The 26,399-nt window shown below is 37.6% G+C and overlaps 1 protein-coding gene across 1 annotated transcript in view; it reads left to right on the top strand.

The window, feature by feature from the left end:
- Nucleotides 1-24,921, top strand: part of VWA8 (von Willebrand factor A domain containing 8) — a 3,458,065-nt gene extending 3,433,144 nt beyond the window's left edge. Inside the window, exon 45 of the mRNA XM_044071701.1 lies at nucleotides 24,463-24,921. Coding sequence (XP_043927636.1) covers nucleotides 24,463-24,571 — 109 coding nt within the window. The 3' untranslated portion in view covers nucleotides 24,572-24,921. The remainder of the gene's footprint in view (nucleotides 1-24,462) is intronic.
- The last annotated feature ends 1,478 nt before the right edge of the window (nucleotides 24,922-26,399 follow it).

Here is a 26,399-nt window from a genome sequence, read left to right as displayed (position 1 = left end):
TGCTTCCTTGATGATTTGCAGCCTGTATTTGGAGCTGTCATGTCTCCATTTTGGATTTTGCAGAACCGTACTCTGTTACTAACAGAGTACATTTCTGCAGATTACACTAGTCCTGCTCGGCCTAATTCCAACTTCCTGGATGGCAGATTTACCTCATTTGCATGATTTTCATCTGCAAATGCGGTAATTTACATACAGGGGCTGGGAACGTGCAGGACTAGTGCAAGAGTGCTCGTGCATGTCAAACAGGCATGTACATGGATCGCTCGGCCGCCATATTTTCAACATTACCTCTTACACTAATCATGCACACCATGCAGGGCTTGCTGAATCCGGGGGTTTGTCTTATCATCAACATTGGAAAGTTCCACTATTTGATACTGAAAAAGAAACAAGGCCTAATGCTCATCTTATAAAGTATGCATGATGTTAGCACATACCGATGCAGACATAGCTTTGGTATGTGATGTCTTTGACCACAGCACAATATCATTATCTGCTACTACTGGTAGTATTTTAATAATTCTACCAGCTTGCAGTTCCAAATGAATCACCACCGTATAGAGACAGAGTTAAGTGAAGAATCTAGAAAAGAACTTATCTCAGAAATGTTCAGAGTCACCAATTTAAAAACTTTTAGTGCAGTCATGACATAAATTGTTAGGAGTCTATACACAAGATCTCTCAGGCCTAGCTGCTCTCATATTGCAGTGATGACACTGCAGCTGCCAGTCCCTCACTGGTTGAGTGCTCTTCAAAGAGGAGGTCAGCATCAAAATCTGTATCCTTCTGGTCATCTGACTACATGAAATTCATGGCAGAAAGGCTGCTCACTGTCACCTCTGAAACTGAAACCAATGTAGATGTAGCTGATGCCACCCATATTTTCCAGCCCCACTGATCTTTTTTAGTGGCAGATTAGAAGTCGGGGCTCATTTTTTTCACACACAGTGTTTTGGATTGACAGTGGTTGTGTTGTTTCTAGATTCCTTCTCACTTCAGCACCTCCTGAGACTTACTACTGCTTACCAGCCATAGCTAAGTAGTCTGGACATATTAAAACTCGCCTTGTTATATATCATCTGGTTGCATTTTTACCATTTGAAAATGTATTGTTACCGAACAAGAGAAGGCTCTGCATGTAATTATTTTATTTTACATCTTTTAAATGTGTGGTATCACTGAGCCAGAAGCCCTTTTTCAAGTGAAACACCCACATAAAAGTTCAATATGTAATAGTAATTATTCTACACATGGCCACAAAAAAATATATATATATTAGTACAAATCAAATTGTCTTAACAGTGGAGCAATCCTGAGTGCTCGCTCCAGTCCCACAGTTGCTCATGCAACTGCACAGTACACAACAGTAAATGCATTTCACTATACACATACTTTAACATTAATTCAGTGAGGTTTCAGAGTCTGAAGCTGCTTAAGTATAATAAATATTTATGAAATAATTTTGAAGGTCATCTTACAGGAGATTTGTCTGTTATGTCTTGCTAGTCTGTTCCTGAGGAAGGGGATGTAATAAGATTGTAGCTGTAGTTCTGCATGTGGTAAGAAGGACAGCTGGAAGAGAAGCTTCAGAGGCTCTCAGGCTCCTGACAGAGTTACCCCATAACATAAACGTGGTAAGAATAGGTACAGAGTTAGTTTGTAGTAGCAGGTAAGCTAGGCAGAGTATGTGCTGGAGTGGTATCCAGATTAACTGCATGACTATAATGCAGTGCTATTTCCCTTATGCCCTGCCAAGTACAAGTGTAGCAGACTAATGTAGACTAATGAGAGCCTGCCCATATCACATAGGTATAATCTGGTGGGGGGTGGACTTACAGATGTCAAAAGGAGGATCAAATTCTCGCTATGGCTGCCTCCATCGTTCTGCAGCAAAGACAGTTGCTGCTTGCCAGCGCAGTTTTAGCAGTATGGAAAGCCTGTTCATTGCTGGCTGCATGTATAGCCTTTACTACTAATAGCAACTGCTATGTAAATACAGGCAGCATTGAACTCTAGTTTAATTTGTCAAAGCCATCTTGGACTGCAATGTACTACTGTAGAGTAATTTTTATTCTGAATTTGATGTCCAGTCCATTCAGCTCTCTGTTGAAAATGTTGACTACTTTTATACATTTATTTTCAGGGTATTCATTATATTGGATAACAGTTAGACTGTATTTGTATGGATTAAAGAAAAATCTACTCCCAATGCATACTGCTGTTTTACAGAGTTATTTGAATTTGAAGTCCAGTCTGCTTCAGGTCTCTTTTGGAATCATTGAGTTCTTTTTATGCATAATTTCAATGCATTTTATTAAATAATAGCTGTAATTGTCTTATCTAAAAACATTCTTCTGAAGGAACTTTTCACGTCAAATGCTTTTTAGTTAAGTTTTTCTTCTATGGTTTGTAAGCATCAGTTTAGAAACTCAGTATTCTTTGTGTTTATAAAAACAGGAAGTTCTGACATCTGAAGTAGAAAAACTTCTCAGTATAGCTTATGGCATTTGTTGTAATATTGTATGATTCTGTATCTCTGTCCCCTAGTAAATATTGAACTCCGGGCAGGGATATATATATATATATATATGTATATATATATATATATATATATATATATATATATATATATATATATGTATATATATATATATATATATATATATATATAGAGAGAGAGAGAAAGATATAGTTTTATATATATATATATATATATATATATATATATATATATATATATATATATATATATATATATATATCTATAAAGCCTATCAGTTACCTTGTTTTGTGTTTTTCTAATATAAAGAAAAAAGGCAACTCTAAATCCATTGGGAGTTTAACGCTGAAGGAATTATTCTTTTCAGAATGTATTGTGGTGTTTAAATGTTTAATGTTAAACTTTTATGTTTTAATAACTTTGTGCTCCTAAAAACAAAGGTGGCTAACTTCACGGCACCCATGCAAATGGAGAATAGTTGCACGACTGCCAAATCATACACCAGTGCACTGTACAAACACGTATACAAATGCATGGATCTCGCCATACCCAATAGATCCAAAGACGCTCTCCTCCAAAAAAAGGAAGCCAATCTGATGGTCCCCTGCCATACAACAGAAGGAGGAAACTGATGTGGAATAAGGTGAAGTCCCAAGTCTGGAAAATCTTCCTTATCATTCTCAACAAAAAGTTGAGATCCCTCATCAAATTCTCCAAAGTTAGCTATGAAAACAGAATTGCAGCAGATAGTAGAGACAACCACAAAGCCTTCTATAGTTATGTAAAGAATCTCCATGGCAATACCCAGATTTGCTGTGAGCTACTGCACAATCATACCTCCTGTACCGAACCAACAGATATTGCCAATATACTGGCCGACATATTCAGTGCCAACTTTACCCCTCTACCCCCAAAGGACCAATCACAATACCAGTAGATTGCCAGGCACCCAGTATTACTGCTGCACAGGTTAAAACAGCATTGTTAAAGGCCAAGAATACAGGTTCTGTGGGACCTGACAATATCCCTGGCTGTGTTCTACATGAACTACAGAGTAAACTGGCACCTCACCTGTGTGCCCTGTTCAATCACAGACTCACCCCAGGCTTTGTCCCTACCGAATGGCGCACTGCTACAGTCATCCCTCTCTACAAAGGAGGAGCAACTACAGACCCTGGGAACTATTGCCACATTAGCCTGACGAGTCTGATATGCAAAGCTATGGAATGCATCATCACGGACCTAATAAACAAGGATATAGTGAATCTCCAAACTCTGGATCCCACACAGTGTGGTTTTGTGAAGGGTAGATCATGCCTGCTCAACCTGGTCAACTTCTTTGAGTCAGTCACCAGAGCTGTAGATGAAAGCAAGATGGTTCATACAGCCTACCATGATCAGGCCAAGGCCTTTGATACTCTTCCCCGCTCAGGAATCATAGAAAAATTCACTAAGCTAGACATCGACCACCATATCATTAGGTGGGTTGCAAACTGGCAAATCTAAGAGATGCAGTCTTACCATGTCTGTTGATGCTGATTCCCATTTCCTCTTCATGTTCTACCTTCCTTTTACTTTTTCAGAACAAAGCAGTTTCCAAAGGTATCCTTTACAGATTTTAAGAATGTAGGTAAAATGTGCAGGACACCTACATGACATGCTGTTTTGTATGGGTGAGGATGACATTTGTTTTTCAAAGTTTTCTAAGTAAGTATTTTTGACAGTGTTTCAAGAAAAAGACAGTAAGGTTTATGAAAGCACTGGTGGTAGAACGTCTGCTGCAAACTCCACTGATATCAAGTACTTCATTTTTTTGTTCTGTTTGGTTAATATTTGAATAGTATCATTCAGCACCCTCAGCTGTTAAGAATGAACCTTCTCAGAAAATGAATATAAAGTTGTGAATATTTGACCTAAATGTTTGAGTTCTTGTCATGTGTTGATATGTGCTGGCATTACTGCTAGTATTAGTGCTTCCATCCACAACACCTGTACAGAACAAGATATACAGTACTGCCTCAGTTGTACAGTACAGTTATATTGATCCAGTCCAAGTTTTACTGTGTTTATTAATGTGAAAAAGTGCAACAGGTGGTATGCTGTAGCCTTCTGTAATAGCTGTGCAGCAAGAAGTACAACAGTTTGAATATGGCCAGGGCAGTATAGGTGTTATAAATACCGTATCTTCACAGCAAACACTAGTTTGGTGAACTTATAAAAATGGTAGTCCTGACATCAGTTCGATCTTCAAGTGGCAGCAGAGGACATGTTAAGATTACTGCAGCTGATTTGTACACATATTGACCTGCCTCTGATCTTCATTACTATTCTGTGTCAGTAGAAATCGTGCAGGCATAGGTTTTGTACTAGGCTCTACATCATTTTGAATAACATGTCGATAACCTATGGGAGCTAATGGGGGAGGATGGGAGTCAAATGCTGCTGTTCTGACTGACCACGTGGGTGACAACTAGTGGAAGCACTAGGTGTTCCATCCCCTAGAGCTTGAGCCTAGTGAGCCTGCTCTGCCATGTGCGAATCACAGAGGCATGTTTCTCCTCAGAGAGTAGCACATAGTGGAACTCAGAAGAGCCATCACAGTGGAGGGGATTGCTCTGTCAGGGGAGAGTGTAGACCACCTTGCAGGACTAGCAAGCTGGCCCACTTCCTATCTCCGTGGAACACATGAGCTCATTGGGAGTCCCGAGTAGGAATGAATGAGCCATGGGAATGTTGCCTAGCTTGGGGATTCCTAGCTCCTGTTGCAATGGAATGAATGGCTGACTGGATATTTCTAAGAGTGGAGGATAAAAAAAAATAATCTGCATCATTATTTTATGTTTAAAAAATTGTAAACTCAATTACAGTGGCAGGCCTAGTGCATGTTTTTAAGTATTGAGTAGTATTCTGATTAAGTGGGAGTACCATGGATAGATTTGTTAAAGAAGGTGAAGAAATAATTTGCAAGAAAATATTATTAGGTACTATTTTAGTCTTTCAGAAGTGCATTAGATCTACAGAACTTCTCACTTCACTGGATAATTTATAGCAGATTTTTGGCACCACTGATGTAACTGGTTTGTCTCCTTTATGGATATTTTTTTCTTGTTACAGAGAAGTTAATGGTTCTATTTTTTGAGGATATTGATTAGTAATGGTAGTTACGTAAGTATAACTTTACTTCCAGTGGAGGAAAATATTCTAAGTACTGGAATTTGAAAAGTAAAATGCAGAGCAGTTGGTCAGATTTTCCTTACATTGGAAGTTTTGTTATCCTTGTGTATTGTAAGATTGTGGTATTCGTGCTTGGAGACATCATCAAGAAATGGCAAGTGTTGCTGGCTAAAGTCTGACTGAAGTGGATGATATATGTGGATGAGTTCAGGAAAGCCATTTTCTCCCCCTATTTCTACCCAGGTTTCAGTACTGGAGGTATTATTCGTTATGTACCAGATGAAGAGTACACATTAATCATCTGGGAGTTCAAGGGTTGTGGACACTCACAATGATTAGGAAATAGGCATATTTAAAAGGGCAGTCGTTCTGTGGCAGCATTTTGAATAAACCAAAGGTATTTTCCTGTTTATGTAGGCTTATAGATATGTTTCTTATTACTGAATATTTTCTGTCTCACAGACTAAAAGCATGTTTATTCAGTAAACTGCATTTAGGCAGTGGCAGCCTGTTAGAGGTCAGCTCTAAAGATCGACATGAACAGGAGACATCATCTTTCATCAGAGGTGAAAAACACTGACCTCAAAAATCAAAGGTCCTTTCAGTCACCCCCCTTTTTTAATGGTACAGAAAATAATGAATCTCCTTTGTCTTATCATCTGTATTCTGTGGACATGGACCACTCTGTCTCCCCTACCCCTGCCTGTCATTCCTGCAAGGAAAAGATTAAAGAACATTTGAAGGAGATTAACCATGTCTCTGCATACCTGGTAAAATATTTCACAGGTTTGTGACTCAGGAAGATTTGTAGGATAGGATGCATAGCATGACCTTCTCCTCAACCCATCTGAAAACAAGGAATAAGTTTATTTTGTGCCAGGTGTTGCAAAAGTGAGCACACCAAAGCATGCAAGACAAGCATGTTCATAGGTAGGTACTAGGCTATTGGCCCTAGGGCCTATATAAGCCTAGCCAAAAAGGTACCCTGGCTTTCGCCTCTTTTCCCTACTTTTCTGATGCTTGGTTTAGATATTGAAGATGCATATTGCCCTGTATGAATTTACAGACATCACATAAGCTGTTTTAACTGTCAGTCTAGAGCATTTCAGTTTTCCATGTTACCCTTTGGTCGAGCTGCGGCTCATAGAATATTAGTCAGTGCCGTAGTCATGCTGTAGAAGCTTTGTTGAATCAGGACATTCACGTTTCCTGTTTCTGGGCGATGATTTTGTTCAGTCAAGTCTTTAAAGTACATGTTAAGTGAATAGGTTTTATGATTCCCTTTCTGGACTCCCCAGAGCAAGCCTTCTGCAATGAAAAGAAAAGTTTCTGTTGCTCACAGTTTTAGAAAGGGATTTCCCGATTTGAAAAATATTTATTTTAAATTATTGGGGTGTTATTTTGTATGTTAACTGAAGTAGAATTTGATCCAGTGACCTTTTTCAGGTTGTGCTTAGGGTTTGTAATAACCAAGGAAGTCAAAATATATTCATTAAAATACAGTAATGAGAAAGCAAAATGAGACCATTCTGTGTAATGATTTGCACTGAAAAGTATCATTAGGACTGTTATATGTACTACTGAAGAAGTAAGTAGCATAATCGAGTTTTATGTACTTAGATCTATCACATGCTGTTAGTTGTAATGTGAAGAATGTAGAAGGAAGAAGAAGGTGGGAAAGGGAGATGAGGAATGTGGCAAAAAGGGAGGGTGAAGGGGGTGAGGGAGTATGCAAAGGTCAGCAGCAAGCTGAAAGGTATTCAACTTAATTATAAGTGGGAAGGAGTAAATTAAGAAAAGTGAGGATTTTTCTGATGCCTGAGGTTCGGAATCATTTACATTTTGCCTTACAGAATAGACTTCTTTTTTTTCCCATTTCTAGTCTAAACTGTTTAGAGAGTTGAAAAAAGTAGACAGGAGTACAAGGAGATGAGGTGTATGGTGAAGAGAGAGGTGGCAAAGGCTAAGGATAAAGTGTATGGTGAGTTGTATGAAACGTTGGACACTAAGGTAGGAGAAAAGGACCTGTACCGATTGGCTAGACAGAGGGATTGAGCTGGGAAGGATGTGCAGCAGGTAAAGGTGATAAAGGATAATGAGGGAAATGCACTCACAAGTGAGGAGAGTGTGTTGAGCAGATGGAAAGAGAACTTTGAGGGGCTGATGAATGAAGAGAATGAGCAAGAGAAGGTTGGATGATGTGGGAATAGTGAATCAGGAAGTGCAATGGATTAGCAAAGAGGAAGTAAGGACAGCTATGAAGAGGATGAAGAATGGAAAGGCCATTGATCCAGATGACATACCTGTGGCAGCATGGAGGTGTTTAGGAGAGATGGCAGTGGAGTTTTTAACCAGATTATTTAATGAAATCTTGGAAAGTGAAAGGATGCCTGAGGAATGGAGAAGTGTATTGGTACCATTTTTTTAAAAAAAGGGTCATGTGCAGAGCTATAGTAACTATAGAGGTATAAAACTGATCAGTCACAGCATGAAGTTATGGGAAGGAGTAGTGGAAGCTAGGTTAAGAAGGGAGATGATGATTAGTGATCAGCAGCATAGTTTCATGCCGGGAAAGACCACTACAGATGCAATGTTTGCTCTTAGGGTGTTGATGGAGAAGTATAGAAAAGGTCAGAAGGAGATGCATTGTGTCTGTGTGGACTTAGAGAAAGCATATGACAGGGTGCCTAGAGATGGGTTATGGTGTTGTATGAGGAAGTCAGAAGTGGCAGGGAAGTATGTAAGACTGATACAGGATATGTACAAGGGCAGTGTGACAGTGGTAAGGTCTGCGGTAGGAGTGATGGATGCATTCAAGGTTGAGGTGGGATTACTTCTAGGATCAGCTCTGTGCCCTTTCTTATTTGCAATGGTGATGGATAGGTTGACAGATGAGTTCAGACAGGAGTCCCTGTGGACTATGATGTTTGCGGATGACATCGTGATCTGTAGTGAGAGTAGGGAACAAGTTGAGGAGACTTTGGACAGGTGGAAATATGCTCCAGAGAGGAGAGGAATGAAGGCCAGCAGGACTAAGACAGAATATGTGTATGTGAATGAGAGGGAGGACAGAGGAATGGTGAGGATGCAGGGAGTAGATTTGGCGAAGGTGGATGAGTTTAAATACTTGGGATCAACAGTTCAGAGTAATGGTAAGTATGAAAGAAATGTGAAGAAGAGAGTGAGGAAGGGTGGAGAAGAGTGTCAGGAGTGATTTGTGACAGACAGACTCCAGTAAGAGTGAAAGTGAAGGTCTGCAAGATGGTAGTGAGACCAGCTATGTTATATGGGTTGGAGATGGTGGCACTGACGAAAAGACAGGCGTTAGCGCTGTAGGTGGCAGAGTTAAAGATGTTAAGATTTGCATCAGGTGTGAAAAGGATGGATAAGATTAGAAATTAGTATATATTAGAGAGTCAGCATAGGGTGGACGGTTTGGAGACAAAGCCAGAGAGGTGAGATTGCATTGGTTTGGACTTGTGCTGAGGAGGGAAGCTGGGTGTATTGGGAGAAGGATGCCAAGGATGGAGCTGCCAGGTAATAGGAAACGAGGAAGGCCTAAGATAAGGTTTATGGGTGTGATGAGTGAGGACGTGCATGTGGTTCATGTGACAGAGCAAGATGTAGAGGACAAGAGGAAATGGAACAGATGATCCACTGTGGAGACCCCTAACGACAGCAGCCAAAAGAAAAAGAAGTAATCGAAACTGTTTATAGGAGTTGATTGAATTTAGATGTGAAAGAAGAGAGTTCTAAGTGCAAAGAAAGAGTGATCTGTAGAGTGGAGTTTGTTGTACATGGTCTGGAGGATGGGTGTGTTTGGGATCTGAGAACTGAAACTTTAGGGTATCCCTTGTTGAGCTGAGGTTGAGGAGTTGGTAAAGCAAAGAAACTAGAAGTAGAGTTGATCAATGTGTTACTGAGAGCTAAGGTGAAACACTGATGGTCTCATATTGGGGGTAGAAAGATGAAGCCACAGATGTTATTACTGGTGGATTTGAGTGACCTGTGATTTTATTTGAAGGCATTTGCTATTATTAGGAGGCCAAACTCCAGCTGAGAGAAAAGAATACCTTTCCTGAGGGCAGCTTTTCCAACAGGGAAAGGAAGCACAATATTTTTCTTTCCCCAAAAAGAAGATAATTTACTTTTGTTTTAGTGATAGTAATGTGGTGTTGAAAATGAAGAGCTTTGTCTAACCAGCTGCCTAGGTTTTTAAAGATAGTCACCATTTCAGTTGGTTCTAAAGTACTATATTGAATAGTCCAGTTGTCAGATACTTATTCTGCATGTTCTCTGTCCACAGGGATATTTCTTAGAATCATGGGCCACATGTATGGCAGAATTCCTCTTCCTTCCTTACACCAGAAGCACGGACCACCTTAGCACAATCACATCTTATCTCTACCCTACTGTATGCTTCCTCTATTTACACTAACCTCTCTAAAAGTAACCTTAGGAAACTGTCTACATCCTACCACAATATAGCTCGTTTTGCCACAGCATCCCAGTATAGAACACACCACTGTATAAACTTAAAACAGTTACACTGGTTGGAACTTCCTAATAAACTTATCTATCAACAACTATTAATAACACATAACATTCTATATCAACCATCAAAGACACCTGCTCTTAGTAACCTCTTGACCCCCTATAATAACTTGAAACAGCTGCGCTCCGCCGAAAAGCTACAAGTCAACACAACTAGAATCACAAATTCTGCAGGTAACTGCCTTTTCTCCAACTCAGTAGGCAAAACATGGAATAACCTCCCCTCACACATTACCTCTCTCGGCTCCTTTCATCTTTTTAAAAAACAACTTCTTTTACATCTGAACAACTTCTGGCTCTGCTCTTGTACCAATCCAGACTAATCCACTTTCTTCATTTTACTCTCATAATTCCTTATTTCAAAACTGTAATCTTTCCCTGTGATCACAAATGACTTAATGACTGTACTGTTACTACTGTTCTCAAAAAAAAAAAAAAAAAAAGTACAAACATTGTCTTTTATAAGTACGTATATACATTTTAAAATATGTAATTACTCCATTCTCACATAATTGTACTGTAAAGAATTAATGCCTTTCTCAATATGTAGATAGCACTGTGTTTTTATTACTTTAGCTAGACTAATATGTATGCATTGTTGCTCACTGTCTGTGTCTCAGACATTTATTGTAATTGTTTAATCTCTATAACCTTGTTTTAATCTGTGGAGCTTTTCTCCCCGGGCCTCCACTGAAAATGTAAATTATCCAGTTGGACTAGCCCGGTCAACAAATGTAAAATAAAATAAAATAAATAAAATAAATAAATAAATTCTTTAACTTCAAAATATGTCAGATTGCATATGAGGAAGGTTCAGTGCATTTTAGGGAATCTATGAGATGATATAGAAAAAACTCCACTACCGAATAAAGTAGCCAGTGTTGAAAGAATTAAATAAAAACAAAGAAAAACACTGGATACACACAACAGAAACTTTAATATAAACAAATAGTAAGCACCTTCATAACCAAATGTCACTTCATCAGACTACATTTTTAAAAGACAGAATGAACTGTTTAAATAGCATGATTTCACTGAATCAGACCAATCATATACCTATCAATCACATGCCCCTTTTTAAAACATTAATTTAAATTAACACAACAATTTAAAAACTATTAAAACGTCTGTCTAAGTAAAAACTAACTATCTGTAAAAGGTGTAATACTGCTAGTACTTAAGGTTCCTGGATTTCAAAGCAGGTTTAAGGGAAACCCTGCTATTCAAACCTGGAGGTTTGTCCACCTGAAAAGACAGGATCCAATTTTGCTAAATCCCCCTCAGTTTTATTGTGTAAATCCCCTCCTCTCATACTCATCTTGACAATCTCTAACACCAAGAATTTAAATACATGGCCAATGCCTTCCTTCTTGACATGCAATTTCAACGCATTACTTTCTTTACAATTCTTTGTCCCTTAGATGTTCTAGAATTCTTTCTTTAAGTGAGCAATTGGTCTTACCAATGTAGAAGGAGTAGCATAGTGTACAATAACAAAAGTAGATCACATTTTTAGTTGTACAGTCTGCATAGAAGCCACAATCAATTCTAAATCCTAAGCTGGGGTGTACAAACAGTACCCCTTTGTGAATATATGCACATGCCATACATCTTCTACAGGAATAAGTGCCTAATCTATCAGATCTAGTAGATCCGAAAGTGTCATGAGATTTATAACAAAGATGGCTTTTCAATGATCTATTATTACGAAAAGCAAAACTGGGTGTGTCACCTATCACTCCTTCTAACTCACTAACAGTCGATAGAATGTCCTAATTGTTCTTAATTACATCACAGACTATATTAATGTTACTAGCGAAGGTAAGGGGCATTCTCACTGCATTGGCTGTAATATTACTATTATAAGGAGCCGATGCTCCTGTTTCGCCCCTTGTCTCATGGCACTTGTCTTTCTTAACATAATGCTATGCACACCTACTTTGCCTCTCACTCCATGCATTCTTTATTTTATTTTCAATATCACTTTCACTATACCCTCTTTCAGGAAACTCACATTTAAGTATGATTAAAGCAAATCTCAGTTGGTCATCATCATTATGCAACTGCATGATGCGATATATCTGCCTCTTTAGCACATTACGCTTGGTGTGTCTAGGGTGCATGCTCTTATTATGTAAGAAATTGTTCTTTCTTACTGGCATCCTATATAACAAAGTAGAGACAGAATGCACATGATCTCTGTTCACCTTAACATCCAAAAATTCAATCTTGTTCAGAGAATATTTAGAGGTAAACCTAAGAAAAGCATTGGCCCAACTGATGTAACTTAAAAATTCTTTCAGACGATCTTCAGTGTCACACCACAGCAAAAAAATATCATCCACAAAACACTTGTACCATGCTACAGAAGCACTGAAAACATTGTTGGAAAGAATATTGGTCATTTCCCATTGTACCAGCGAAAGGTTGGCATAGCTATTGGCACAGGCCGTGCCCATAGCCACACCAACCTTCTGCAGATAATATTCATCTCCAAAAATGAGCACATTATTTTCAAGTATGATCTCCAATAGAGCACACAAAAGTCTAACTTTCTCTGGAGTCATATTCTTACTTAATAATAATTCACTGATGTTGCCTATGCCCCAGCATTAGGAATAACTGTAAACAATGACTCTATATCAAGAGTCACAAAAAAACACTCAGTCTCAATAGATTCTAGATGGTCGCTCAACTCTCTCAAAAAACGTTTGGTGTCTTTCAGTACCATTTCACAGTGATCTAAAACTGGGTATAAGTTTTTCTCAACAAATATTGACAATGGCTTGGTTGTCCAACCCCTGCTAGACACAATTGGACGCATAGGGGGATTGGTCAAATTCTTGTGGATTTTAGGCAAACCGTACATTATGGGTATAACTGGATGTTCTACTTTGAAATAAAATATAAATTCAGAGATCATTCGACTAATCAATAAGTTCAAGACCAAAAAATCAACCCTATCAATAACACCTTTAACTGCACTGGCAGGTATGGCATCATATGTACTCACATCACATAAAAGACACATCATGTTACTATATAGCGTAACTCTTTGTCTAAAAGAACGCTACTGCCACCCTTATCGGCAGGTTGTATTTCTCTAAAAGACAGATTCTTAAGTTCATATAGAGCTTCGTAGTCAGCCGCAGACATATTGAAAAATGTGGGTCTGACTTCATCTTTAAAAATGTCTATTAATTGTTTATCACAAACTTCGACAAACAAGTCAATAACTGAGTTCACAGGGGGAGAAAACGTACTCTGTTTTTTAAATATACACTGTTCATGCATATTCCCTTTAAACATAGTCCTCAGAGTAAGAGTTCTCCCAAACATCCTCAGATCATGAAGTATGTCTACTAAGTTTGCCTTTTGCACAGGCACAAAGCTCAAGACTTTATTAAGTAAAGTCAGTTGCCGATCATTTAATACATGAGATGATATGTTATATACTAAACCTGTTTCACCTTCTTTCCAGTCATGGTTAGCTCCTCGATGTTGTGTTGATGGCGCATTCCCCCTATCTTGACCTGGATCTTCCCCTTATCAGAAGGGGATTGCTCATTAAAAAATGCCCTTGTGAAGAGATCGTTGAGGTCCCAGAACTATTCTCACCATTATAGCCAGAAATTCCTTGAGCTGGTTCTTTCTGATTTTCAATCTGGCAACTATTATTTGTACCCGTCGATGGATCATCTTGTCTCACTGAGTTAGCATTTGTAATTGCTTCTGCCTTGGATATCAAATTTCCTGCATTGGTGGATTTGTCTGTGGCTACGTTCACGTTGTTCCTACTGAATGGAGGTGGAGCTGGACGAGGCTGACTGGTATCATTGGTTGCTGCTCTTCCAATGCTATTATTCCACCCATTCATAGTATCCCATTGTACCAGATCTAATTGTTGCCTGTCTCTAGCCCAAGAAAATACGTTGCCATGCTGAAAATCATGGAGGTCTCTCTGCAATTTACGAGTCTTAATTGCAGACAACCTCTTTTCATAGCCAAATATGCTCTCATGCAACAATTCCATTTTGTCACCTACAACGTCAACTGAATATAGATCATAAATCTCATTCTGCATTCCATTAATCTCACCATGCAGCTCTAATTTTAATGGTCGAAAAAAAATGAGTAATTGAATGTACTTGGCACTGCACTCTAAATTTAGCATCTGCCAACGTCTAAGGAGCTCGGGATATGTTTGGCCATAACTCAGCATAGTAAGTACTCATAGCCCTCTAGGTGCTATATTGTGGTTCAGGGAGGCTTTGAGATGGAAGTGCTGCCATTGCAGTTGCTTGTACTTATACAGTTTATTCTCTAACTCTCGATATTTGCTCATGAAGCCATCATGCATACTAGTATTCTCTAATGGCATGCCATCCAAAGTATTAATCTCTACTGAAAGCAGAGGGTTTATAGTAACATCAAGAAGTTGGTTAAAACGATCAAGCCTCTTCCTGTTAATCTCAGTAACAGATTCTGATGTCAGTTGACTATTTAGTCCAATTTGAGGCAGTTCGGCTATCCCCTCTGCCATGTCGGGTAGAGATTGAAGAACAAATGAGATGATATAGAAAAAACTCCATTACCGAATAAAGTAGCCAGCATTGAAAGAATTAAATAGAAATAAAGAAAAACTCACGGCAGAATACTTTAATATAAACAAATAGTAAGCACTTTAATGACCAAATGTCGCTTCATCAGACTACATTTTTAAAAGACACAATGAACTGTTTAAATAGTATGATGTCACTGAATCAAACCAATCATATACCTATCAATCACATGCCCGTAATTAAAACATTAATTTAAACTAACACAACAATTTAAAAACTATTAAAACATCTGTCTAAACTATCTGTAACAGGTGTAATACTGCTAGTGCTTAAGGTTCCTGGATTTCAAAGCAGGTTTAAGGGAAACCCTGCTATTCAAATCTGGAAGTTTGTCCGCCTGAAAAGACAGGATCCGCCTTTGCTCAATCCCCTCAGTTTTATTGTGTAAATCCCCTACTCTCATACGCATCTTGACAATCTCTAACACCAAAGTATTCTGCCATGTGTATCCAGCGTTTTTCTTTGTTTCTATTTCATTTTAGGGAGTCATTGGGATCATAAGGGAAGGGGTGAAGGTGATGAAAAGATTCTTTAAATGTATAGTTTTCAATGCTGAACAATAAAAATATAAAGGTTTTGGAGATGGAGTGAAAGCAGGAGACATTTATGTTTAAGAGCATGTTTGAGATGTTAGGGATTCAGTTTTGGGCTGAGGACGTAGTCATTAAACAATGGGAAGCAGAGTTGAAAGAAGTAAGGCAGAGTATTCAAAGATGGAAGGCATTTAAGATGATGTTCAGATGTGGAAATCATTTCAGATAACACATGAGAACAAAGTTTATTTAGTTTCTTTCAGAAATATTAGGTAAGTTGACATATTTGGGGGTATGTATAGTTTTTGGCTCTGGGATGAACCCAAATAATAGTGGATTTTTCCTGTAATAACAAATAAAAAGGAGGGTTAGAATTATCTAGTCACATAGTTTTTCTAGTGTCTTCACATTTGTTTTGGCTTTCAATGGAAGGTAAGAGCGAAAAAACAAAGCTTATTGAGTAAGTATTTAAATGTGAGTTTTAGGAGTTTTAGGGAACATTTAGGTGAAAGAAGGTAAAAAAATAAGAGAGAGAAATGAATATTAGAAAAAATATTTTTGTTGTAAAAAAAGAAGTCAGTAGCATGAAATGAGTAATGGAAGATTTTTCTTGCTATGTTGACCTTGGGAACACTTGCAGGAAAAGGAATGAGCACGCAGTCAGCCCAAGAAATCCACAGCTTGTCCAGGGATAAAAACAATTTAATAAAAATTCAACAAGAATAATCCAAAACCAAGGGGTTAAGCGCTTTCATCTGATAATCCAGACTTCCTCAGAACCCCGAACAGTTGTAACAAAACCATTTAAAAACCTTTTTTGGCGCCAAAAAACAAGTTTTCATTTAAAGATACAACCTCCAAAATCTCAATCATCAAATGTTAAATAAAGAATCTCAATCATCAAATGTTAAATAAAGAAAATAAAACAAGAATAGTCATATTCCACCCACTCAAAAAACACACAATATGTAGATGTGTGTGTATATATACAAATGTAAATAATATAAATAATATAAATCTAATATTACATATGTAAACCCGATACCAAAATATTGTGATATACTAAAAAATAGATTAGTTAATTAATACAACTGTGAAGTTGAGTCAACTTCCTTCAAGCCAAAATCAAAAAAAGGCTTGATACTAATAAAATCATTAATTCCGGGGAATCGTGTAGCGTTCGTTAAAATTTGCCATTTAGTTTCTTTCATGGCAAGCAAGGCTTTCTAGTTTCCCCCGAAAGGGGAAACATCCACGGTGTCAATGATGGAAAATGTAAACCTATGTGTAATACCATAGGAAGAAATGTGCCTATAAAGTGCATTCTTGGAATCCTTCTTTTTGATCTTATAAAGATGTTCATAAATACGTTTTCTAAAATGCCTCTCAGTTTTCCCTATATAATATACTGGGCAGGCCAAACATGTTGCAATATAAACTACATTCATGATATTACAATTCCCTGTCCTACATCTCACATATGTCCTTTTATAATCTGCCAACCTAATGCCATCATCTTCCCTAATGGCATTGCACTGCCTGCAACATCCACATTTCTTTGTCCCTCCATATTTGTGTTTGATGTGGGTCCTCATCTCAAGTAGACTCTTGAGGTTAGGTCCAGTCTTAAAAACAAAACTAGGTCTCTTTCCCAAAATTTCTTCTAAATCATGATCAACACAAATCAACTTCCAATGCTCACAAATGGTGTTCTTCATGTATTGAACAAAAGGTGAATAGGTTAGAACACACCCTCTCTGCCTATTTTCTGTTTTTAAACCTTCCCTGCTCTTCATAAGGGAACCCACACCCAAAATTGGGGGGTATCTGTTACTCCATTCACCTTTAACGTACGATACAATATCGTCCAATAGTGGGCTAGGGCACCCCCTATCAAGGAACATGGATGTAATAAAGTCAAGTTCCCTACACATAATATCTCTATTGGAAGACATACGGGCTTCCCTAATGCATTGTCCCTTAAAAACGTTCTTGAAAACGTATCTAGGATGGTTACTACTATATTGTAAGTAGTCGTTAGAAAATGTTTCCTTTCTAAAGATACGGGACACAAACCCTTCATCTGACTGACTAATGAAAAGGTCCAAATAAGCAATACCACCTGTGTCAAATTGATAGGTGAACTTCAAAAAATCTGTAGTTTGATGAATGTATTCAATAAAAAGGGGAATTCGATTGACGGGACCGTTCCATAAAATAAATAGATCATCCAAATACCTAGTGTAATACACCACATGGGAAAAAAATTCACTAGGGAACAAAAAATTTGTTTCCCACTCTAACATTACCAAATTGGCGAAAATGGGGGCACAGGAAGCCCCCATCACCACGCCCCTCTTTTGCTTGTAATATTCCCCTTCAAATTGAATAAAATTGTAATCCAGAACAAGTGCCATCATATCAACAATGAGACAAACTCGGTCCCAATTAAAGTCAGAATATTGTCTGAGACTGTTACTAAAAATTCGAGACCTGTGTCCCTCGGGATACAAGAAAAGAGATCAACTCCATCAATGGTCATAAACATTAACCCCTTTCTCCACAAGTCTGATGTCAATTGACCTACAAATGACCAAGAGTCCTTGATGAGGTGTGGAATCTTTTCATATAGCGGTTTGGTCCACCTGTCAATGATAACCCCTATAGGGTAGGTCTTGGAATGACTACCGGAGACAATGGGCCTAAAAGGGGGCTGGGAAATACATTTATGGACTTTAGGTATACCAAAGATTGTAGCCAGAATGGGGTATTCAACCTTTAAATATTCGTAAATATCCTTGGCAATCCTCTGGTCCAAAAAATATTCTTCAATAGCTAAATCTATCCTTTTGTATCCTATGTTGATTTCGTTCAAAGATACCAATTCATAGTTACCAGATTGTAAAATAATATTAGTCATTGCGTTGGTATAATCCACACTTTTATACAACACTATCCCACCCCCTTTGTCAGGCTTCATGACCCGAATATCTCTGTTGGAAATAAAAAAGTCCAAACATTTACGTTCCTCTTCTGTTAAATTATCAACGTGTTTATTAGAACAATCCAACTTCTTAGTTTTTGTAAAACTGTATAAATCATGACAAACCATTTTCTTAAAATTTGACACCTGTGGGTGAGAAACTGGAATAAAAGTACTCCTTTTCAATATTCTAGTACTAGGAGTTGTATTTTGATCCTCAGTAGCCTGTTTGAACTGCAGGGCTAAATTCAACCGTCTACAGTACAACTTAACCTCTTTTATAACATCAACTAAATTGAAACGCACCGTTGGAATAAATTTGATTCCCTTAGTAAATAACTGAAACATTTCTTGAGTAATGTGAAGGTCTGTATAATTAAAAATGTTAAACCCATGATAGGAATGGATAATTCCCTTCATTTCCAAACTAGTTTCTTGATGGAAGGTATTACTCAACCTATCATGGATTAAAGTGTCAGATGCTTCTGAAAATTCTAAAACATCTAAACCATCTAAAACCAAAGGGGAGGGAATTATAGTCCCTCTGGATGGATGTCCGAAAGAATACTCCACCCCTTCGGGACATATTCTATGACCTATGGGGTCTTAGTTACCATCTCCTGTTGTACTTTGGGTATTGTCTTTTGGGTGCAGGAAAAAATCTCCCCCCCTGAAAATTTGACTCATAATCAGTTTGTCTGTCTCCTTGAAACACTTTTCTTCCTCCCCCCTTGTCTTTTCTATCTAGAGGCCAAACATATGCTCTGTTGTTTTGATAAATTTCTAAATCCCTTGATATTTTTCTACATTTCCTGGAAAAAATGTTGTTAGCCTTCTGCTCAGCTAAAGTAAATTGTTTGTTATATAACTCATTCCATTGACAAAAAGAAACATCATTGATAATTTCATTATTCATTTTCTCAACCTCATTGACTAAGACAGACAGTTTTTCATCATTAATCTTAATTAACAAATTCATATAGTCAAAACCGTAACCATCAAACAATTTGTTGAAAAGATTCTTATTAGAGTCACTGTATTCAACTCCCAAGGGTAGTTTAAAAAACTGAAGCCCTTTGGGAACTATTTTTAAAGTCAAACATCTGGTCAAATAAGCAATGTCTATTTTAATACTTTTAATAGTCAATAACTTCTTCCCCATATCAAAAATAGTATCTCTGATGTTTCCATTGAATCGACTGCTAGGTCGTCTCTCTTGAATCCTGTCAGGTTGGTTGTTAGTACTACAAAATTCAACAAATTGTTTGATGGTTACTTAATATAGCAATGAATTACCTCTTCTGTTAAACATGGAAGCACATTTTAAGCACTTTAGGTCATATGTATCTATTGAAGAGATGCACAAAGTATTTCTTACCAAAATCTCTAAATATCCTAAAACAGTTAGCTCTTTTCACTGTAGTGTTGACTTTCATATTTACAGAATGACAGAGAAAAGGACAGAGCATGCTTCTCTTCAATGGACCTAAAACAAAAATACATCAGTCAAGGTGCGTGCATTTGCATTTCAGATTAGCCAGACATCTGAATTTCAGTTAGATACCTGCTAATTCAGATAGTTCCTGAACAGTAATTGTCTAACCTCTTTTTATGTTAGGCAAACAATTTGATATACTTGTAGTTATGACCCATCTATAGCACACTTTGGATAACTTGGACAAACCCAAGAATGTATGTGTTTGATCTGATGGCTTGTTCCCCCAACACTTAAGACATTGTTTTTTTTCTTTTTGGTGTCTGTGCTGGTCTGATTAAGGGGTTTGTTCAAGACGTGCAATTTGCAAATGGAGAATAGTGGACTAGAACTAAGGACTGCTGATTAATGTTGGTAGTTTATGGCTTTAAGCCCTTGTGCTTTATAGCCAGCCAAAGTAACACGAATTATTCTCTGATTGCTGAATTGTGTAACTAGATTTTCTTTTTCTCTTTTTGTAGCTCTGACAGGGGTCAAAAACAAAAGGAAACATCATTCAGGAGAGTTATAACAGTAAAGTGCCTCAAAAAGCTTATCAGAAAATATAAAATTGTGTTAAATTATTGTATGTGAATGTTTATTATAGAGTTACAGCAATTATGCAGAAGTTGAAAACCTGAAAAATACAGAGCACATAATATAACTATGTCATGGATGCCAGCTGAAATAACATTAAAAATGTCAATGCATTATAATATCACACAAAGTTATATATTTTTTTTATTTAATCAAGTCCTGTACCTGCTTCCTCCTCCTGTGTTCATTGTAGTCACCTGTAACACCCGTGCACTGGCAATCAAGGAGCCTCAGTCCTCACCACTAACACCAGTGAGGGGCGTCCATATAGGGAAAGGATAATAAATACACACACACAGTAAAGTACAATTTCCTTTAAGAGCACACAGAGATCACATTCAGTCTGGGGCTGGTTTCTCCTTTTCTCTCCAAGTCCCCAGTAAGAATCTCCACTGGCACAGCTATAGGGTCCAGATCTCAGCCTTGTGGGCAAGCTAAAACCTCCAGAACCCCCTCTGCCCAACCAGTGCTTCGTGTTCCTGCCCAAATAGCTGACACACACTTTGAGATAACAGTTATATACAACCACACAGACACTCCTGGGGAAGGCTGGCACAAGTTCTCCAGCTGTGTCCCTTTTACCCAGACTATATGGCAGTACCACTTGCCACCATCCACTAATATTTATCAGCTACTAAAAGGCCCTTATGAAAGGGTGTCCAATTATACTGTGCAATATTATTATCCAAATTGTTAGTATGACTGAACAGCAAGGCTATTGGAGTGGCTTGGTACAATATCACTAAATACATGCAATATACTCTTACAGCTTAAATTATCTCTACATAAAACAGCCACAGTTGAAAGGTTTAAAAATATTTAATAATAAATAATAAAAACACAAGACAATACTTCTTACTACACAGTGCTAGTCAAGAGTTCAGAGATCACAGAGAAATAATACACTAGAAAAGTACTGGCATCAATATAGAAAGAAACTAATTTAATCTTCCTAGTTGCTAGCTATATCTCAGAGAAAATGCAGTTCTAAAATAAACTTACATATAGAACACAGGCAGAGTGCTGGTGAGTTGGATGTTCTCAAGACAAATGCTAAACGCCCTCATTCTTTCTGTCCTTAAATTGATAACACGGTACCACTGATTCATTTCAGATTACATAATTTCTTTCTAGTTCCCAGGCTAACAGAAACTCAGAGTTTAATAGCCCTTTTGATCTTGCAGCTGGTCAGGAAGCCAGAGCAATAAAAGAAATTATACATGCAAATTCCAGTAATTAACTCTGGTCTCAAAACAATAGCCAGAATTCCTTCTTCTAGACATCTCGGCTCCGAGTTTTAGATCAAAGAATTTCACAATGCTTGACTTATCAGCTTTCCTACAGCAAAGTGCACTGTTGATACATTTTTTTCAGTTCAACATCCAATACAGTCTTTTCACATTTAAGAGAACAAGCCTGTGGCTTACATTAATATTTGCAAATGACAGAATTATCTACACAATTCTATCTGGGTAGGCTGGCAGCCTTCACCTATCTTCACATCACCTATCAACCCGTCAGAAGGACTTATACCTTAGCACTGTTTGCATTGTATTGATCAAGTAATTAAATTTATGCAATAAATAACACCCAAACAGAAACATTTATTTTTTCAATGCAGTTATCTACTTGAGATGGACATGGACCAATAAGTACTAATAGCAATCATATGGTTATACAGAGTGTATGATTAATCCAGATTCTAAAGTAAACTGATCTCTACTGAATCATAAAGCAGGAACGCAGCAAAACATTCCATAGGATATGGTCATTCTGTCTAGATAATGAATTATATGTTTGCTTAAATCATTTTAAAACTTAATTTTAATTCTGTGTGTTCGGGTTTGCTTTAAAGGAGGTCTAGGTTGCATTCACTGAGTTCTCCTGTCTTGAGCATGTTAGTGGCTTATAATTCAGCTGTTATTGTATATGCTGTATTTTGCCTATTGTAGTTTACTACATCACTCCTAATATATTACCTGCTGTTTGTACACAAGGGGATCAGGAGTTTTAACCCTACTTTAATTCAGATGTCTTTGGGGGTAGATAGCTTTTCCAACTATAGTCTTCTCTTTACACGCTATATAGTGAACCCTTTCTTTAGGTCTGCTCTTAAACTGTAAAGCTCATTGACATTATTTTTATTATTTTATTTTATTTAAATTTGTTGACCGGGAGTGTCCGACTGGACGTGGGTCCATTTTCAGCGGAGGCCCGGGGAGAAAAGCTCCACAGTAAAATAAACAGACAGTAGTTACATTGGATTACATAGTGATTAACAATTTAACATAGAAATTACTTACAACATATTTACAGATGAAGAACATAGTACATCAGTAGACAACTAGAATCTTGATCTGTGAAGTACATAACAGGCATTAACAAATGTAACAATGAGAAGTTCCTGCTGTATAATAAGTACTAGGCTTATGAGCATCTGAGCTTGCTATCATCAAGGTAGTTAGTGGAGGTGAAAGAAAGGTAGTAGTTGGATGGGGTGGATGATATTAGAGTGGGAGTTGCAAGGGCATAGCCAGCATGTTTTTAGGTGCGCTTTTAATAAAGTTTTGAAGTTGGTGCATGATGGTACGGAGGTAATTGTGGGTGGGAGTGAGTTCAATAATTTGGCTATGGCGCAAGAGAATAGTGCTTCACCAGCAGAGTTATTGGCTTTAGTGATCTGCAAGTGATTTTTGTTGCTGGATCTTAGTGGTCTGGTAGTGCGATAGGGTTGGAGTAGATTCTGGAGGGATGGGACATTTAGTGGATGGTTTACTAGTTTGTGGGCGAGTGAGAGTTGATACCACTGAAGGAGGTGAGGGAGTTCAAGCCAGCCCAGTTCAGCAAGTGAGAGACAGTGGTGACTACGGTAGGATGCCCCTGTGGCGAATTTTGTGATTTTGTTGTAGCAGGTCTCTAGCTTGTTTAGATCACATTGCCTTAGGTTGGTATATACTGGAGAGGCATAAAGTAGGGTGGAGATAAGGTGGGAATTTGCTATTGAAATCTTTGCTGCTTTGGTGAGAAATTGTTTATTTCTGTATAATGCTCCTAGTTTTTTGTGGACTTTTTTTATGGTCATAGATATGTGAATGTCAAATTTTAGTTTATTGTCTATTTCCACTCCTAGCAATTTCGTGTGTTCAGTTGGGTATATAGTGGTGTTGTCTTTTGCTGTGATGTTAAAGTGAGAGTTGTTTTGAGTATGTTTGGTGGGTTAGAAGATGAGTAGTTTAGTTTTGTTTGGGTTGAGTATTAATTGGGCATCGGATAACCATGTTTCAACAGAGGAAAAGGCTTCCTGTGTGACTTTTTGCAGTTTGGGTAGGGACTGGGCTGAGCAGATGATGGTAGAGTCATCTGCGTATTGGATGAGTGTGCCATGTTTGGTGGCAGAGGCTAGATTATTGGTGTAAACAGAGAAAAGTAGGGGTTCAAGGATGGATCTTTGGGGAACCCCTATGGAGACAGGTAGTTGGGGAGATATGTCATTCTGCCATACAACGTTACTGCAAATACAAGGGTGACTGCATCATGGAAATTTTCTGAGAGCTTAATTTAATGTGCTCATCAGAGAAATATGTTAATTGTGTGGGTAGGAGAGCTCTAATAGAGCTTGTCACTAAAATTGTGTAAAGTGTTAATAAGGAGAGTTAAGGCAGCACAGCTTGGTAAATCTGATCTTTTTTTGTATGTCCTGTTTACCTTGTCACTTGCATAATGATCTAAAGCTTTTTTTTAAAGTTGCTAAAAGCAGTGACAATAATGAATGCAGAACTATAGAAATAGGCATTCGTGCTCTTGAAAAGATCCATGGGTCATGCTGCTTTTAGTGTTTTTTTTCTGCCACTGATTTCCCATGCCTTTTTATCAAATAATGGGGACTGTGTGAATAACATGTATTGACAAGATACTCTGTAGAAGCAACTTCCTTTCTTACACACTTCTAAAGAGTCTTGAGTGTGCTTTAGAGTATCTCATTTGCAATGTTAATTTTTCTTGTCCCTCTTTCTCTACCCTAGGCTTCAGCGGACATTACCAGCTGGGCGGTCCTTTGTTGCCATGGACACCAAGCAAATCCCACAGATTCTGCAGCAGATATTCACTTCTACAATGTTGTCAAAACTTTAAGGATAACTGCAAGAGCATATACAGAAACATACTTCTCAAATGTCCAGATTTTTGCCTCACATTTTTAGTCTGGTCTTTTGTGGCAAATCAGATAACTTAAGTCACTAAATAATGACATACATTTGAGTTTCAGACTTCATAGCCGTCAGAAAATGCATGATAATGCAAAACCAATTATTTTAGCAACTTTCTAAGTTTGTAAGAGCAATATTGTCCCTGATTTTGTGCCTTTGTATTTAAAACTTGTTCCTGATTTGTCTTCCCGTTATTTTTAGCTTTGTCCAGATTTCTTGCACTTAAAGGTTTAGAGGTGTGCAGAACAATAAACATGATCAGCTATTAGCAGAAAATTGCTGAATTTACTGTACAGTGTTTTATACTTCAGATGGGTATCAACATGGATATGCATAATGGGAAAATGTTAACTGAAAATTAAAATTACCTTTGTGGCATTTTTTTTAGCCATAGCAATTTTGCTAACAGATAAAATGTTCTTCTAGAAGATGTAGACCAGTCAGAATACCAGAAGGGTTCACAGAATATATTGCTTTCCTGCCTTCGTATTTGTCTGCCTCTGTTTTGTTGTGAATATATTAGTTTGCTATTTTTTTTAAACGCCTTAATTTGACAAATTCTTTATCTTGCCCCCTGATCAAACTATTTATTCTTGTTGCCATTAGCCCTTTCCAACACTAAAGACCTGGCATCAGTAAAAAGAGGGAACAGAAACAAGACCCCTGTGTAAACAAGGTAAAACAAGTTGTCAGGTTGTCCTGGGCAAATAAACTGAATTCAGAAAGTCACAACATTAGGAAAAGCTGAATGTATTCTCTTTGTTTTACTTGTGTAACTTATTAATGGCATTTTCATGTTTCCTATTTCATAGTCAGGATTTCAGTTGGTCAGAGTATTTAATGGAGTATCGTGGAATCCTTAATGTAACCTGTTTTATATACTGGAGCATAACTGGTGTTTTGATGTAGCATTCTCTATGTGGAGTTTCCTTGTAGAGTTTATGATCATGAAACACTTTTCTAAGTTGACAGCATTTTTCAGAGTTGTAAGATATACTGGGAACCTGCGCTGAGTTAGAAGTGCAAGTCAGTGCATGATCTTCTGGGACTGCGTTCTCAAATGGTTTGACCTCAAAGACCTACTTTACACCTTTGACCTGACCTGCAACCTTCAGTCCCTCAGATGGGCTTTGCAACATGAGGCAGGCCTTCTATGAGAGAACACTTGGTATTTAGTATACACTGTTCTAAAGAGGGGAAGATTCCTTACAATGGTACATAATTCCATTACATAGTTCCACTGGAAATACTGATGCTACACTAGTACTTAAAAGATTACTTAAGCACTTTTATTACCACAGGACCTTCAGACAAAAAGACAGACTTGCTTCTGGCATGTCTTGCTTGGACAATTTGTATTTTGTAAAAACTGTATGAAATAATTACTGATAAACATTTTAATTATTGTCTGTTGCTCAGTTGTTTTACCATTGTTGATTGTTTTGTGAGCTAAATTAGGAATTGTAATTATTATAGAATATGTTTCCTTAATGAATTTGTTCTGGGTAATAAATTTCTCTTTTAGAAATTGTGAGATAGATGGTATTTTCTCCAGTCCTGCTCTCTGATCAGCTGCAGTATCTTCTCAGTAATTTTGTAAGCAGTAAGACATGAAATATTATACAACATGCTGTTATTTGTCACATGCCTAAAGCTTCTTACACCATCCCAGGGTACACACTAATATATCTAGTCTTCACATAATGAATATATTATTTTTGCTTTTAAAATGGATGCCATAGCATTTTAAGTAA

Source organism: Protopterus annectens, chromosome 5.part0 (genome assembly GCF_019279795.1).
Source record: "Protopterus annectens isolate FY-2018-M chromosome 5.part0, PAN1.0, whole genome shotgun sequence".
NCBI lineage: Eukaryota > Metazoa > Chordata > Ceratodontiformes > Protopteridae > Protopterus > Protopterus annectens.
The sequence above is the reverse complement of the archived record's forward strand: the minus strand, read 5'-3'. Positions and strand labels throughout refer to the sequence as shown.